At 44.4% G+C, this 13,502-nt stretch overlaps 1 protein-coding gene across 1 annotated transcript in view; it reads left to right on the top strand.

Annotated features, from left to right (window-relative positions):
* TBKBP1 (TBK1 binding protein 1) overlaps positions 1–13,502 on the top strand; it is a 694,444-nt gene that overhangs the window by 261,405 nt on the left and 419,537 nt on the right. The window contains exon 5 of the mRNA XM_053697656.1: positions 12,362–12,558. Coding sequence (XP_053553631.1) covers positions 12,362–12,558 — 197 coding nt within the window. The remainder of the gene's footprint in view (positions 1–12,361; positions 12,559–13,502) is intronic.

Below are 13,502 nucleotides of genomic sequence, written 5' to 3'. Positions count from 1 at the left end.
GACCGACGCCAGTCTGATGGGCTGGGGCGCGGTCTGGGGTTCCCTGAAAGCTCAGGGTCTTTGGTCTCGGGAAGAATCTCTTCTACCGATGAATATTCTGGAACTGAGAGCGATATTCAATGCTCTCAAGGCTTGGCCTCAGCTAGCGAGGGCCAAGTTCATACGGTTTCAATCAGACAACATGACAACTGTTGCGTACATCAACCATCAGGGGGGAACAAGGAGTTCCCTGGCGATGGAAGAAGTGACCAAAATCATTCTATGGGCGGAGTCTCACTCCTGCCACCTGTCTGCTATCCACATCCCAGGAGTGGAAAATTGGGAAGCGGATTTTCTGAGTCGTCAGACATTGCATCCGGGGGAGTGGGAACTCCATCCGGAAATCTTTGCCCAAGTCACTCAGCTGTGGGGCATTCCAGACATGGATCTGATGGCCTCTCGTCAGAACTTCAAAGTTCCTTGCTACGGGTCCAGATCCAGGGATCCCAAGGCGGCTCTAGTGGATGCACTAGTAGCACCTTGGACCTTCAAACTAGCTTATGTGTTCCCGCCGTTTCCTCTCATCCCCAGGCTGGTAGCCAGGATCAATCAGGAGAGGGCGTCGGTGATCTTGATAGCTCCTGCGTGGCCACGCAGGACTTGGTACGCAGATCTGGTGAATATGTCATCGGCTCCTCCTTGGAAGCTACCTTTGAGACGAGACCTTCTTGTTCAGGGTCCGTTCGAACATCCGAATCTGGTTTCACTCCAGCTGACTGCTTGGAGATTGAACGCTTGATCTTATCGAAGCGAGGATTCTCAGATTCTGTTATCGATACTCTTGTTCAGGCCAGAAAGCCTGTAACTAGAAAGATTTACCACAAAATTTGGAAAAAATATATCTGTTGGTGTGAATCTAAAGGATTCCCTTGGGACAAGGTTAAGATTCCTAGGATTCTATCCTTCCTTCAAGAAGGATTGGAAAAAGGATTATCTGCAAGTTCCCTGAAGGGACAGATTTCTGCCTTGTCTGTGTTACTTCACAAAAAGCTGGCCGCTGTGCCAGATGTTCAAGCCTTTGTTCAGGCTCTGGTTAGAATTAAGCCTGTTTACAAACCTTTGACTCCTCCTTGGAGTCTCAATTTAGTTCTTTCAGTTCTTCAGGGGGTTCCGTTTGAACCCTTGCATTCCGTTGATATTAAGTTATTATCTTGGAAAGTTTTGTTCTTAGTGGCAATTTCTTCTGCTAGAAGAGTTTCAGAATTATCTGCTCTGCAGTGTTCTCCTCCTTATCTGGTGTTCCATGCAGATAAGGTGGTTTTACGTACTAAACCTGGTTTTCTTCCAAAAGTTGTTTCTAACAAAAACATTAACCAGGAGATTATCGTACCTTCTCTGTGTCCGAAACCAGTTTCAAAGAAGGAACGTTTGTTGCACAATTTGGATGTTGTTCGCGCTCTAAAATTCTATTTAGATGCTACAAAGGATTTTAGACAAACATCTTCCTTGTTTGTTGTTTATTCCGGTAAAAGGAGAGGTCAAAAAGCAACTTCTACCTCTCTCTCTTTTTGGATTAAAAGCATCATCAGATTGGCTTACGAGACTGCCGGACGGCAGCCTCCCGAAAGAATCACAGCTCATTCCACTAGGGCTGTGGCTTCCACATGGGCCTTCAAGAACGAGGCTTCTGTTGATCAGATATGTAGGGCAGCGACTTGGTCTTCACTGCACACTTTTACCAAATTTTACTTTTGCTTCTTCTGAGGCTATTTTTGGGAGAAAGGTTTTGCAAGCCGTGGTGCCTTCCATTTAGGTGACCTGATTTGCTCCCTCCCTTCATCCGTGTCCTAAAGCTTTGGTATTGGTTCCCACAAGTAAGGATGACGCCGTGGACCGGACACACCTATGTTGGAGAAAACAGAATTTATGTTTACCTGATAAATTACTTTCTCCAACGGTGTGTCCGGTCCACGGCCCGCCCTGGTTTTTTTAATCAGGTCTGATAATTTATTTTCTTTAACTACAGTCACCACGGTACCATATGGTTTCTCCTATGCAAATATTCCTCCTTAACGTCGGTCGAATGACTGGGGTAGGCGGAGCCTAGGAGGGATCATGTGACCAGCTTTGCTGGGCTCTTTGCCATTTCCTGTTGGGGAAGAGAATATCCCACAAGTAAGGATGACGCCGTGGACCGGACACACCGTTGGAGAAAGTAATTTATCAGGTAAACATAAATTCTGTTTTTCTCTTGGTATTCTTAGTTTGAACTAAACATAGGTAGGCTCATATGCTAATTTCTAAGCCTTTGAGGACTGCCTCTAATCACAGGCTTTTTAAATCTCTTTTCAACACAAAGAGACAGAAAGTACACGTGGGCCATATAGATAACACTGTGTTCAGGCACAGGGGGTTATTTAAGATTTAGCACAAAACAATGCTAAATTTAAGACAATAGATAATAAACACTCAGTCATGTGATCAGGGGGCTGGAAGAAGGTTCCTAGATACAAGGTAATCAGAGGTAAAAAGTGTATTAATATAACAGTGTTGGTTATGCAAAACTGGGGAATGAGTAATAAAGGGGTTATCTATCTTTTAAAACAATAACAATTCTATGGTTGACTGTCCCTTAAGGACTTTCGTCAGTCTTCTTTGTTTGTGGTTTTCTCAGGAAAACGTAAGGGGCAGAAAGCTACGGCTCCTTTTCTTTCTTTTTGGCTGAAGAGTATCTTACGTTTTGCATATGAGACTGCTGGACAGCAGCCTCCTGGGAGAGTTACGGCTCATTCCACGAGGGCTTTTACTTCCTCATGGGAGTTCAAAAATTAAGTTTCTGTGGAACAGCTTTGCATGGCTGCAACTTGGTCTTCTCTTTACACTTTTTCAAAGTTCTACAAATTTTGATACTTTTGTCTCGGCTGAGGCCGTTTTTGGGAGAAGGGTTCTTAAAGCAGTGGTGTCTTCCGTTTAGGTTCCCTATCTTGTCCCTCCCGTATCATCTGTGTACTCTAGCTTGGGTATTGGATCCCATTAGTAATTAAGATGATCCGTGGACTCATCGTGTCTTAAAAAAGAAAAGAAAATGTATGGTTACCTGATAAATTTATTTATTTTTTTGGCACGATGAGTCCACGGCCCGTCCTGTTCTTGTAGACAGGTTGTGGTGTATGTAAACTTCAGACACCTCTGCACCTTGGCTTTTCCTTTCTCTTCCTAACTTCGGTTGAATGACTGGAGTGGGAGGGAAGGGAGTGGCTATTTAACAGCTCGGCTGTGGTGCTCTTTGCCTCCTCCTGCTGACCAGGAGGTGAATATCCCATTAGTAATTAAGATGATCCGTGGACTCATCATGTCAAAAAAGAAATAAATTTATCAGGTAAGCATAAATTTTCTTTTTTTCGGCCCGATGGATCAGCGGTATGTCTGGAGGAAGAAGAATGAAGCATACGCTGAAAAGAACACTCTGCCTACAGTTAAGCATGGTAGTGGCTCGGTGATGCTCTGGGGCTACTTTGCATCGTCTGGCACTGGAAACCTGCAGCGTTTGAAAGGCAAGATGGATTAATTGAAGTATCAAGAAATCCTAGAAGAAAACGTCACACTGTCTGTGAGGAAGCTGAAACGTGGGCGTCATTGGACCTTCCAACAGTACAATGATCCCAAGCATACCTCAAATTCCACCAAGACTTGGTTGCAGAAGAAGTCCTGGAAGATTCTACAGTGGTCTTCAAAGTCACCTGACTTGAACTCCATAGAAAATCTCTGGTGGGATTTGAAGAAGTTTACATATCATATACGAACATATTTTTGGCCTATATTGCCAAGTCAGTGCCATTCCAACATGAGCTCATACAATTTAAAATAAGTGACATAGGGTGAGAGAATGATTACTTATTTCAGAAGGATTTTATAAAGGCAGGTGCGAAGATTTATTATGTTATGAAAAAACATAGACTTAGCATGAGGCTTCATAAACACAATAAACCTTTGTAACCTCTATTTTCTTCTTAAATGGAAAGAGTCCACAGCTTCATTCATTACTTCTTGGAAATAAGAACCTGGCCACCAGGAGAAAGCAAAGACACCCCAGCCAAAGGCTTAAATACTACTCCCACTCCCCTCATCCCCCAGTCATTCTTTGCCTTTCCTCTCAGGATATCCCTTCGGTTGTCCTGGGGCCTGGTGCAGTCTCTTCGTTTGACTTCTGGCCTTGCTCCTTGGAGAGTTGGACTTATCTAGGGGTGCAGGATCATTTGGCCTAGTGGTTAGCACCGCTGATCCTATATTTGGTCGGAGCTTTTGAGTTCTCTGCGCTGTCTGTTTTTTCTGGATATGCTCCATTCCTCTTGTCTGGCTTTTCTCCAACATAGGTGTGTCCGGTCCACGGCGTCATCCTTACTTGTGGGATATTCTCTTCCCCAACAGGAAATGGCAAAGAGCCCAGCAAAGCTGGTCACATGATCCCTCCTAGGCTCCGCCTACCCCAGTCATTCTCTTTGCCGTTGTACAGGCAACATCTCCACGGAGATGGCTTAGAGTTTTTTAGTGTTTAACTGTAGTTTTTATTATTCAATCAAGAGTTTGTTATTTTAAAATAGTGCTGGTATGTACTATTTACTCTGAAACAGAAAAGAGATGAAGATTTCTGTTTGTATGAGGAAAATGATTTTAGCAACCGTTACTAAAATCCATGGCTGTTCCACACAGGACTGTTGAGAGGAATTAACTTCAGTTGGGGGAACAGTGAGCAGTCTTTTGCTGCTTGAGGTATGACACATTCTAACAAGACGATGTAATGCTGGAAGCTGTCATTTTCCCTATGGGATCCGGTAAGCCATTTTTATTCAGACAGTAAATAAGGGCTTCACATGGGCTTATTAAGACTGTAGACATTTTCTGGGCTAAATCGATTCATATATTACACATATTTAGCCTTGAGGAATCATTTAATCTGGGTATTTTTGTTAAATAATATCGGCAGGCACTGTTTTAGACACCTTATTCTCTAGGGGCTTTCCCTAATCATAGGCAGAGCCTCATTTTCGCGCCGGTATTGCGCACTTGTTTTTGAGCAGCATGACATGCAGTCGCATGTGTGAGGAGCTCTGATACATAGAAAAGACTTTCTGAAGGCGTCATTTGGTATCGTATTCCCCTTTGGGCTTGGTTGGGTCTCAGCAAAGCAGATACCAGGGACTGTAAAGGGGTTAAAGTTAAAAACGGCTCCGGTTCCGTTATTTTAAGGGTTAAAGCTTCCAAATTTGGTGTGCAATACTTTTAAGGCTTTAAGACACTGTGGTGAAATTTTGGTGAATTTTGAACAATTCCTTCATACTTTTTCGCAATTGCAGTAATAAAGTGTGTTCAGTTTAAAATTTAAAGTGACAGTAACGGTTTTATTTTAAAACGTTTTTTGTACTTTGTTATCAAGTTTATGCCTGTTTAACATGTCTGAACTACCAGATAGACTGTGTTCTGAATGTGGGGAAGCCAAGGTTCCTTCTCATTTAAATAAATGTGATTTATGTGACACTGAAAATGATGCCCAAGATGATTCCTCAAGTGAGGGGAGTAAGCATGGTACTGCATCATTCCCTCCTTCGTCTACACGAGTCTTGCCCACTCAGGAGGCCCCTAGTACATCTAGCGCGCCAATACTCCTTACTATGCAACAATTAACGGCTGTAATGGATAATTCTATCAAAAACATTTTAGCCAAAATGCCCACTTATCAGCGTAAGCGCGACTGCTCTGTTTTAGATTCTGAAGAGCATGAGGACGCTGATGTTAATGGTTCTGAAATGCCCCTACACCAGTCTGAGGGGGCCAGGGAGGTTTTGTCTGAGGGAGAAATTTCAGATTCAGGGAAAATTTCTCAACAAGCTGAACCTGATGTGATTACATTTAAATTTAAGTTGGAACATCTCCGCGCTCTGCTTAAGGAGGTATTATCCACTCTGGATGATTGTGAGAATTTGATCATCCCAGAGAAACTATGTAAAATGGACAAGTTCCTAGAGGTCCCGGGGCTCCCAGAAGCTTTTCCTATACCCAAGCGGGTGGCGGACATTGTAAATAAAGAATGGGAAAGGCCCGGTATACCTTTCGTCCCTCCCCCCATATTTAAAAAATTGTTTCCTATGGTCGACCCTAGAAAGGACTTATGGCAGACTGTCCCCAAGGTCGAGGGAGCGGTTTCTACTTTAAACAAACGCACCACTATACCCATAGAAGATAGTTGTGCTTTCAAAGATCCAATGGATAAAAAATTAGAAGGTTTGCTTAAAAAGATGTTTGTTCAGCAAGGTTACCTTCTACAACCAATTTCATGCATTGTCCCTGTCACTACAGCCGCGTGTTTCTGGTTCGATGAGCTAGTAAAGGCGATCGATAGTGATTCTCCTCCTTATGAGGAGATTATGGACAGAATCCGTGCTCTCAAATTGGCTAATTCTTTCACCCTAGACGCCACTTTGCAATTGGCTAGGTTAGCGGCGAAGAATTCTGGGTTTGCTATTGTGGCGCGTAGAGCGCTTTGGTTGAAATCTTGGTCAGCGGATGCGTCTTCCAAGAACAAACTCCTTAACATTCCTTTCAAGGGGAAAACGCTGTTTGGCCCTGATTTGAAAGAGATTATCTCTGATATCACTGGGGGTAAGGGCCACGCCCTTCCTCAGGATAGGTCTTTCAAGGCCAAAAATAAACCTAATTTTCGTCCCTTTCGTAGAAACGGACCAGCCCCAAGTGCTACGTCCTCTAAGCAAGAGGGTAATACTTCTCAAGCCAAGCCAGCCTGGAGACCAATGCAAGGCTGGAACAAGGGAAAGCAGGCCAAGAAACCTGCCACTGCTACCAAGACAGCATGAAATGTTGGCCCCCGATCCGGGACCGGATCTGGTGGGGGGCAGACTCTCTCTCTTCGCTCAGGCTTGGGCAAGAGATGTTCTGGATCCTTGGGCACTAGAAATAGTCTCCCAAGGTTATCTTCTGGAATTCAAGGGGCTTCCCCCAAGGGGGAGGTTCCACAGGTCTCAATTGTCTTCAGACCACATAAAGAGACAGGCATTCTTACATTGTGTAGAAGACCTGTTAAAAATGGGAGTGATTCATCCTGTTCCATTAGGAGAACAAGGGATGGGGTTCTACTCCAATCTGTTCATAGTTCCCAAAAAAGAGGGAACGTTCAGACCAATCTTAGATCTCAAGATCTTAAACAAGTTTCTCAAGGTTCCATCGTTCAAAATGGAAACCATTCGAACAATTCTTCCTTCCATCCAGGAAGGTCAATTCATGACCACGGTGGATTTAAAGGATGCGTATCTACATATTCCTATCCACAAGGAACATCATCGGTTCCTAAGGTTCGCATTTCTGGACAAGCATTACCAGTTCGTGGCGCTCCCTTTCGGATTAGCCACTGCTCCAAGGATTTTCACAAAGGTACTAGGGTCCCTTCTAGCGGTGCTAAGACCAAGGGGCATTGCAGTAGTACCTTACTTGGACGACATTCTGATTCAAGCGTCGTCCCTTCCTCAAGCAAAGGCTCACACGGACATAGTCCTGGCCTTTCTCAGATCTCACGGATGGAAAGTGAACGTGGAAAAGAGTTCTCTATCTCCGTCGACAAGGGTTCCCTTCTTGGGAACAATAATAGACTCCTTAGAAATGAGGATTTTTCTGACAGAGGCCAGAAAAACAAAACTTCTAAACTCTTGTCAAACACTTCATTCCGTTCCTCTTCCTTCCATAGCGCAGTGCATGGAAGTAATAGGTTTGATGGTAGCGGCAATGGACATAGTTCCTTTTGCGCGCATTCATCTAAGACCATTACAACTGTGCATGCTCAGTCAGTGGAATGGGGACTTTACAGACTTGTCTCCGAAGATACAAGTAAATCAGAGGACCAGAGACTCACTCCGTTGGTGGCTGTCCCTGGACAACCTGTCACAAGGGATGACCTTCCGCAGACCAGAGTGGGTCATTGTCACGACCGACGCCAGTCTGATGGGCTGGGGCGCGGTCTGGGGATCCCTGAAAGCTCAGGGTCTTTGGTCTCGGGAAGAATCTCTTCTACCGATAAATATTCTGGAACTGAGAGCGATATTCAATGCTCTCAAGGCTTGGCCTCAGCTAGCAAAGGCCAAGTTCATACGGTTTCAATCAGACAACATGACGACTGTTGCGTACATCAACCATCAGGGGGGAACAAGGAGTTCCCTGGCGATGGAAGAAGTGACCAAAATCATTCAATGGGCGGAGACTCACTCCTGCCACCTGTCTGCAATCCACATCCCAGGAGTGGAAAATTGGGAAGCGGATTTTCTGAGTCGTCAGACATTACATCCGGGGGAGTGGGAACTCCATCCGGAAATCTTTGCCCAAATTACTCAACTGTGGGGCATTCCAGACATGGATCTGATGGCCTCTCGGCAGAACTTCAAGGTTCCTTGCTACGGGTCCAGATCCAGGGATCCCAAGGCGACTCTAGTAGATGCACTAGTAGCACCTTGGACCTTCAAACTAGCTTATGTATTCCCGCCGTTTCCTCTCATCCCCAGGCTGGTAGCCAGGATCAATCAGGAGAGGGCGTCGGTGATTTTGATAGCTCCTGCGTGGCCACGCAGGACTTGGTATGCAGATCTGGTGAATATGTCATCGGCTCCACCATGGAAGCTACCTTTGAGACGAGACCTTCTTGTTCAAGGTCCGTTCGAACATCCGAATCTGGTCTCACTCCAGCTGACTGCTTGGAGATTGAACGCTTGATCTTATCAAAACGAGGGTTCTCAGATTCTGTTATTGATACTCTTGTTCAGGCCAGAAAGCCTGTAACTAGAAAAATTTACCACAAAATATGGAAAAAATATATCTGTTGGTGTGAATCTAAAGGATTCCCTTGGGACAAGGTAAAGATTCCTAAGATTCTATCCTTTCTTCAAGAAGGATTGGAGAAAGGATTATCTGCAAGTTCCTTGAAGGGACAGATTTCTGCCTTGTCTGTGTTACTTCACAAAAAACTGGCAGCTGTGCCAGATGTTCAAGCCTTTGTTCAGGCTCTGGTTAGAATCAAGCCTGTTTACAAACCTTTGACTCCTCCTTGGAGTCTCAACTTAGTTCTTTCAGTTCTTCAGGGGGTTCCGTTTGAACCCTTACATTCCGTTGATATTAAGTTATTATCTTGGAAAGTTTTGTTTTTGGTTGCAATTTCTTCTGCTAGAAGAGTTTCAGAATTATCTGCTCTGCAGTGTTTTCCTCCTTATCTGGTGTTCCATGCAGATAAGGTGGTTTTACGTACTAAACCTGGTTTTCTTCCAAAAGTTGTTTCTAACAAAAACATTAACCAGGAGATAGTCGTGCCTTCTTTGTGTCCGAAACCAGTTTCGAAGAAGGAACGTTTGTTGCACAATTTGGATGTTGTTCGCGCTCTAAAATTCTATTTAGATGCTACAAAGGATTTTAGACAAACATCTTCCTTGTTTGTTGTTTATTCTGGTAAAAGGAGAGGTCAAAAAGCAACTTCTACCTCTCTCTCTTTTTGGATTAAAAGCATCATCAGATTGGCTTACGAGACTGCCGGACGGCAGCCTCCTGAAAGAATCACAGCTCATTCCACTAGGGCTGTGGCTTCCACATGGGCCTTCAAGAACGAGGCTTCTGTTGATCAGATATGTAGGGCAGCGACTTGGTCTTCACTGCACACTTTTACCAAATTTTACAAGTTTGATACTTTTGCTTCTTCTGAGGCTATTTTTGGGAGAAAGGTTTTGCAAGCCGTGGTGCCTTCCATTTAGGTGACCTGATTTGCTCCCTCCCTTCATCCGTGTCCTAAAGCTTTGGTATTGGTTCCCACAAGTAAGGATGACGCCGTGGACCGGACACACCTATGTTGGAGAAAACAGAATTTATGTTTACCTGATAAATTACTTTCTCCAACGGTGTGTCCGGTCCACGGCCCGCCCTGGTTTTTTAATCAGGTCTGATAATTTATTTTCTTTAACTACAGTCACCACGGTATCATATGGTTTCTCCTATGCAAATATTCCTCCTTAACGTCGGTCGAATGACTGGGGTAGGCGGAGCCTAGGAGGGATCATGTGACCAGCTTTGCTGGGCTCTTTGCCATTTCCTGTTGGGGAAGAGAATATCCCACAAGTAAGGATGACGCCGTGGACCGGACACACCGTTGGAGAAAGTAATTTATCAGGTAAACATAAATTCTGTTTTTGGCCAGTCGGGGTGTTTAGTTCCAGGGTATAGTTGCCTGAACTTTTAGGTACCTGGACCTGTTTTTTTTCCCTGAGTCTTTCTCTTTCTGGGGCTTCGCTCCTGTCCCAGTTTTGGGTTTTTTGGATCTCAGGGCTGGTCGTCTACCTGACCGGGTCAGAGTTGTCTCGGTCTATCAGAGTATATTCCTTGTCACAGAGAAACCCATATCATCTGGGGTTAGATGGGTGGCTTGCACCTCTAGACTGGTGGGTTTCTACCCAGCTGCTGGCGCTGGATTACAGTCTTCTGATGCGCCTTAGGATCGCATTCCAGGGTACCCGTGGATTCTCTGCTCTGCATGCAAATGGGTTGACTGTGCCTCTGTTAGGCGAACTACTTGTGGTCCTTCTAGGATATTTGCGGGGGATCCTTTCTCCCTTTTAGCCGGTGGCTTCGGGCCTTGAGGGCGGTTTTTGTCCTTCTGGCTTCGTCCCCTTTTTCTTTAGGGGATATTCGCTTCTTCGGGAAGCAAAGTCTTTACTAAGGGCTTCTCCTGGTCGGGAAGTGGATGGTGGACTTGGTTCCACCTGGAATCTTGCTAGTTCCATGTCAGACTGCGGGGTCTTGTTTTGATAGATCCTTGGGTCTATGGCCTTGTCTGTTTTTCAGAGTCAGGTTGTACTTGTACTCTAGGGGGATGGCTGTACCATCTTGCGCTTGTTCCGGTACCAGTTTACTCTTCCTTCGGGTTCTGAAGTATCTGAAGGGATACTCTCCTTCTCGGGGGGCCTCGATGGAGGCTTTGTGTTCCCCTCTTTAGGGACCTGTGAGTAGGTCCGGCGGCTTAGATTGCCTGGAGCGGGCCCTCTGTCGAGGGGCTGTTTTGTGCAGTCTGTTTTCTTGAGGACCGCTTCCTTTCTTTGCAAGCTTCCTTTGTGTCGTCCTGTTGTGGACTCTGTGTTTTCAAACTTGAGGGTTTTCGTCTGGGTCTATTACACGCTTTTCACGTTTGAATACTTTTGTGTTCTAGGGACTGGCGCTGGGAGAATTTTGTCTCTCTTAGTTGCGTCCATGCTTGCAGGATGATGGGGAGACGGCTTTTCTGTCTCCGTGCCCGGTGGTATCCCAGGTTTCGCTTGGTATAGGCGTGGTCTCCTTCCCTGTTTGGGTCCGTTTGGGTCTCTGTGAGCTGGGCCCACTCTTGGAGGTGTTCTTTTTGTATTAAGGGACCTTTCAGTTTCCTTGGTCCTCCTTTGCCTCATCCCTTTGAGGATTTCGGCTGGTGTCCCCTTTATTTGTGGGGGGGGGGGGATTAGTGGGGGACCGTCTGTGGGCAACGGTGTCTCTTGGTGGACTGTTGGCTCAGTTGAGTTTCCGTTTTGTGGTCTCTTGTTTGGCTCTGGACTAGCTGCGAGTCAGTGTCATTGGGGCTTTTCCTTTAAAACCTTTTTCTCGGCTTCGGTTGAAGCGGGATTTTTTGTGGGGTTGAGGTTCAGGTCTGGTGCCCTCAGTAGGGGCCACCTTTTGTACCCTCCCGTCTTGGCATTCAGTGTCCTCTATAGCTTGGGTTTTGTTTCCCCAAAAGTAATGAATGCAGCTGTGGACTCTTTCCATTTAAGAAGAAAAACATAAATTATGCATACTTGATAATTTCCTTTTCTTTTGATGGAAAGAGTCCACAGCTCCCCACCCGTCATTTTCTGTGGGGCGTCCTTATATTCTTCTGGCACCTTTTAACCCTGATATTTCTTCTACTGTTCCTTGTTCCTCGGCAGAATGACTGGGGGATGAGGGGAGTGGGAGAAGTATTTAAGCTTTTGGCTGCGGTGTCTTTGCCTCCTCCTGGTGGCCAGGTTCTTATTTCCCAAAAGTAATGAATGCAGCTGTGGACTCTTAACATCAGAAGAAAAGGAAATTATCAGGTAAGCATAATTTGTTTTTTAATGTAATTAGTATGAGGCTACACGTGCACACTCAGTCTGTTTAGCCCTGATACAGCTTGTGAATGTGATACTACAGATTCTGTAAAAGATGTGTTTCTGGCTTTATAAACTAACTTAGCCGATTGGATTGCTCATTTATTGATTATTAGCTTCCATTGTTAAGCCACTAAGGGAGATTATAATATTAGATGATTAGTGGTCTAACATGACTGTAACCTTATTCATCTCAGTTCTAGAGCACCCAATGACTTGGCAGGCGCCCCGTAGCCTGGACCTGCAGCGGGATGTTGTGGCACAGAGGCGAGATGCGGAACTGGAGGAGGCAAGGAGAGAACTACAGAATGCACAGCGCAGAGAGAAGCAGCTCAAGGAGGATGTTCTGCGTCTGGAGGAAGAGCTAAAACGGCTGCAAGAGACCAGAGAACAGGTCAGGAATCCTCTGGGGCAACCCAATGTGCTTTGTTATTTTGTCATTTAAATTATCTCTTTATATGTTTTAAAATGTTTTGTATGTTTATATACATGTTGGACTTTTTTTGTATAATTGAACGTTTTTTAAATTTATGTTGCTTAGCATGATTATTTCCTTACTCTGTAAGCTCATGGTAACTCCTGGACAGAGCCCTTCATTTCTTTGTTTTGGTATCTATAAGTATGTTTTTTTGGTATCTCTGTAAGCATGTTTATATCACTCTTCCTGGTTATTAATTGCATGTTTTTGTATCACTCTTATTTATTTCACTGCATGTCTTAGCAAGCCTATTTCTCCTGTGCCTATCTTGTGACAGCACATGATGTTCATCTTAACAAACAGGTTGTGATCGTAGTCATATTAAGTGAGAGACATCCCAGAGACAGGGCCCCTTCCTTGTAGTGTTGTTAAAGGGACACTGTACCCAAAATGTTTCTTTCGTGATTCAGATTGAGCATGAAATTTTAAGCAACTTTCTAATTTACTCCTATTAGCAAATTTTCTTCATTCTCTTGGTATCTTTATTTGAAATGCAAGAATGTAAGTTTAGATGCCGGCCCATTTTTGGTGAACAACCTGGGTTGTCCTTGCTGATTGGTGGATAAATTCATCCACCATTAAAAAAGTGCTGTCCAGAGTACTAAAACCAAAAAAAAGCTTAGATGCCTTTTTTTCAAATCATGATAGCAAGAGAACGAAGAAAAATTGATAATAGGAGTAAATTAGAAAGTTGCTTAAAATTGACTGCTCTATCTGAATTACAAAAGAAAAAAATTGGGTTCAGTGTCCCTTTAATTCCTCTAGGACTCTAGTACTTCTTTGGATGGGGCTGCTTCAAAGAAAAATGTAATGCTTTTTTTTTGAAGATTTAGATGAAAATAGTAATTCAACAACTTTTG

The sequence above is a fragment of the Bombina bombina genome, chromosome 1 (genome assembly GCF_027579735.1).
Source record: "Bombina bombina isolate aBomBom1 chromosome 1, aBomBom1.pri, whole genome shotgun sequence".
Classification (NCBI taxonomy): domain Eukaryota; kingdom Metazoa; phylum Chordata; class Amphibia; order Anura; family Bombinatoridae; genus Bombina; species Bombina bombina.
This window is presented reverse-complemented; position numbering and strand designations above follow the sequence as displayed.